We start from the raw sequence: 3,043 nt of genomic DNA, 5'->3' as shown, positions 1-3,043 counted from the left end.
GGGAAGATGGCGTGAGCCCAGGAGTTCGAGACCAGCCTAGGCAACACAGAGAGACCTTGTCTCTACAAAGTCAAAAAACCAGCCGGGCTTGGTGGTACATGCCTGAAGTCCCAGCTGTTCGCCAAGGCTTCAGTGAGCTGGGATCATACCACGGTACTCCCGCCTGGATGACAAAGTGAGACACTGACTCAGGGTGAAAAAAAGGAAAACAAGAAAAATCCTCATTACTATTAGAATACTAGTCTTTCTGATGAATAATTAGGAGTGCATTTTGCTTTTGGTTACCAGCATCCTCATTGTTCTGAAAACAGCTGTTTTTGACACTAAATTCTAGTTTGCATCGGTGCGGTGGCATACTCCTGTATTTGCCCAGCACTTTGGCAAGCTGAGGAAGAAGGATTGCCTGAGCCCTGGAGTTTGAGACCAGCCGAGGCAACATAGTGAGACTGTGTCATTAAAAAAAAAGTAAAAAAAGCCAGGTGTCATGGCGCTCACCTGTAGTTCCAGCTACTCAGGAGGCTGAGGTGGGGAGATTGCCTGAGTCCAGGAGGTCAAGGCTGCAGTGAACCGTGAAGGTGCCCCTGGACTGCAGCCTGGGCAAGATTAAAAAGAAGTGTGTGTGTGTGTGTGTGGGGGGGCGTGTGTAGTATGCTACATAGGCCATTTTCTCAAAGTTGTTAATCTGGGGTGATACGAAAATCTTTAAAAAATGTATATATACATGCATATATTAGGAGAACCTCCCAAAACCCAGAAATTATCTTTTGGCAGTCAGACTCCTTGTAGTACAGGCTTCCCCCCTCTAGGTGAGTGTTCTAAAAACCCATTGGTATCAGTGTACCTACCACCTAGCGTTGTTGTGAGAAAATGCGTTGAATTGTTTTCAGGAGATCCTTTCAATGCGTTTGCTCACTTCATGTTGGGTGGTTTATGAGCACACCAACATCTTGCTGAGTGTTCAGTTTTTGACCTCAAACCAGCATGACCCCTGTGTCCCACCCTCCCTATTCACTCAGTCTTGCTCCAAGCACCTTTTTTTTTGTTTCCCAGGATGAAAAAGTTCTTAAAGGGATACTTTTTACCAGTGTGAAATAGGCAAAACAAAAAACAACAGAAGCACTTAAAAGACATCAAAATTGATGAGTTCAAAAACTGTTTTGAGCAGTGGAATAAGCATCTTGATAGGCATCAGACAGAGTACTTTGAAGGTGACTGAAGTTTAAACATGTAAATAAATGCACAGTTTTTAATAAATAAATTCCTTTTTTTGTCCCTCCTTACATGTGCATACACTTTCTTTAAGATTTATTTACATTGGCATTTCCTTAGTTATTTTAGAATAAGTTTAAGGCAAGGTCAGTGTGCGTTTTTTTTTGTTTTTTTTTTTTTTATATTTGCGGATAGATAAGCTTTATTTGAATACCTGCATAAATATAAGTTGATGACAAACAGGAAGAGGTTTTCCAAAGGCTTAGGATGTATTAAACAATAGAACCTGGTGCTTCCCTTTAGATTGTCTGAGGTCAGCTGGCTGACAGACACATCATTATTAATAGTCTGCTCTCACCAATCATTTTCACCACATACAGATCTCAAATCTTTGGGTAGTACTTCTCATTTCTCTGGTAATCTTTTAAATTGCTTTTAGTTACAACAGAAGGGCAGTTTTTAACGGCTCATATCTACTGTATCTGAGGAAAAACTACATTCCTCAATTCTCTTGTTTAAATTGTGGCTGTTTGTAAACAGTGTACAAATAAAGAACTTAATGTTAACATACAGAAAATATAGTATAACCTCTATGCTGTAGCAGTAACCTTGGTTTAATTTTTTGATTAAATAATTATGATTATCTTCACTATCTCTCCATATGAAGTTATAAAAATACCTGAGAAACACTGAAAAAGTATTTTAAAATCCCAGACTGATATATCTTCTATGATTTACAAATAAGAACATAATGTTAAATTCCACAAGTTAGAAGTTCCAAATGACTCTGATAGAAATTTACTAGAAAGATCCAGGACATCAAACCTTAAATATTTTCTATTCACCCTCAATTACGTTTTTAAAAAGCTGTACATCTGTTGACAAGCATAGACCACCCAGTCACTTGCCGCTGCCACAGCAATGAGGGCAGAGGTCTGGCTGCTGCTTGTGCGGGGTCTTCCGTGCAGCTGATTCAAGTGGTCTTCTCTTCTGCCTCCCCTTAAGTTTAAAACAAAGGTACAAGTGTACACATGGCAAGAAAATCTCAATAGGATAAAAAAATCTAAAATAATAAGCAAATATCCTTGTCTCCCACACCACAGCACATTTTCTGTCTTCAAATCCTCAAATAGTCACAAGAGTAACTCACAAACTGAAGTCAGCCTTGGAGTCTCTATATGAAAATACTTTTCAGGCCTTTGGAACTGTGTCAATTGTCTCATGTGTTATGCAAAGCAGCACACACACAGTGCTCAGAGCAAAGTCCAGGCAGCAACTTAGACTCCACTGCTTGCAGTCATGGCTCTGGAGTGTCCCTGGTAACAACCACTGGGTGAGCAGGAAAGACTTCCAGAAACACTGGTTGCACGTGTTCAGCCAAGTCCCTCCTGAATGCCTCGGATTCTCCTGGCCAGCTGCACATCCTTAGGGAAAAGAGTAACTCGGCCGGCATGTAGGGAGAGGAGATAGGCATCCTCAAAGAGATGGACCAGAAATGCTTCTGCTGCCTCTTGTAGGGCCAACAGGGCCTGGGATTGCCAATTGAAGTCCACACCACGAGTGAATTTAACACATATTTCTCTTACCAGGCGGCTGAAGGGGGCCTTCCGTAACAAGAGATGTGTGCTTTTCTGAAGATTTCGGATCTCCTTTGTCCAAGCAAGTTTCCGCCGACCACGCTGACGGGGGGAAGTGCCTGGGGAGGCGCCCCGCCGAGAGGGGCCGGGGGTCGGGGCCGGGCTGGCGACGCGCCTCCTCCGGGCCTCGGGCTTGCGGCGCGGGCCCCTGGCGGGCTGCGCGGCTCCAGGCGCTGCTCCGACTTCCGGCCCCGCGG

At 43.4% G+C, this 3,043-nt stretch overlaps 1 protein-coding gene across 1 annotated transcript in view; it reads right to left on the bottom strand.

Moving 5' to 3' along the window:
• Positions 1-2,441: 2,441 nt before the first annotated feature.
• The window catches only part of LOC103258182 (histone H3-like centromeric protein A), a 44,088-nt gene continuing 43,486 nt past the window's right edge, over positions 2,442-3,043 (bottom strand). Inside the window, exon 2 of the mRNA XM_021711289.1 lies at positions 2,442-3,028. Within this exon, the coding sequence (XP_021566964.1) occupies positions 2,583-3,028 (446 nt within the window). The 3' untranslated portion in view covers positions 2,442-2,582. The remainder of the gene's footprint in view (positions 3,029-3,043) is intronic.

Source organism: Carlito syrichta, unplaced genomic scaffold, assembly GCF_000164805.1.
Source record: "Carlito syrichta isolate Samal-C Ts95f unplaced genomic scaffold, Tarsius_syrichta-2.0.1 Scaffold302015, whole genome shotgun sequence".
Taxonomy (NCBI): Eukaryota; Metazoa; Chordata; class Mammalia; order Primates; family Tarsiidae; genus Carlito; species Carlito syrichta.
The sequence above is the reverse complement of the archived record's forward strand: the minus strand, read 5'-3'. Positions and strand labels throughout refer to the sequence as shown.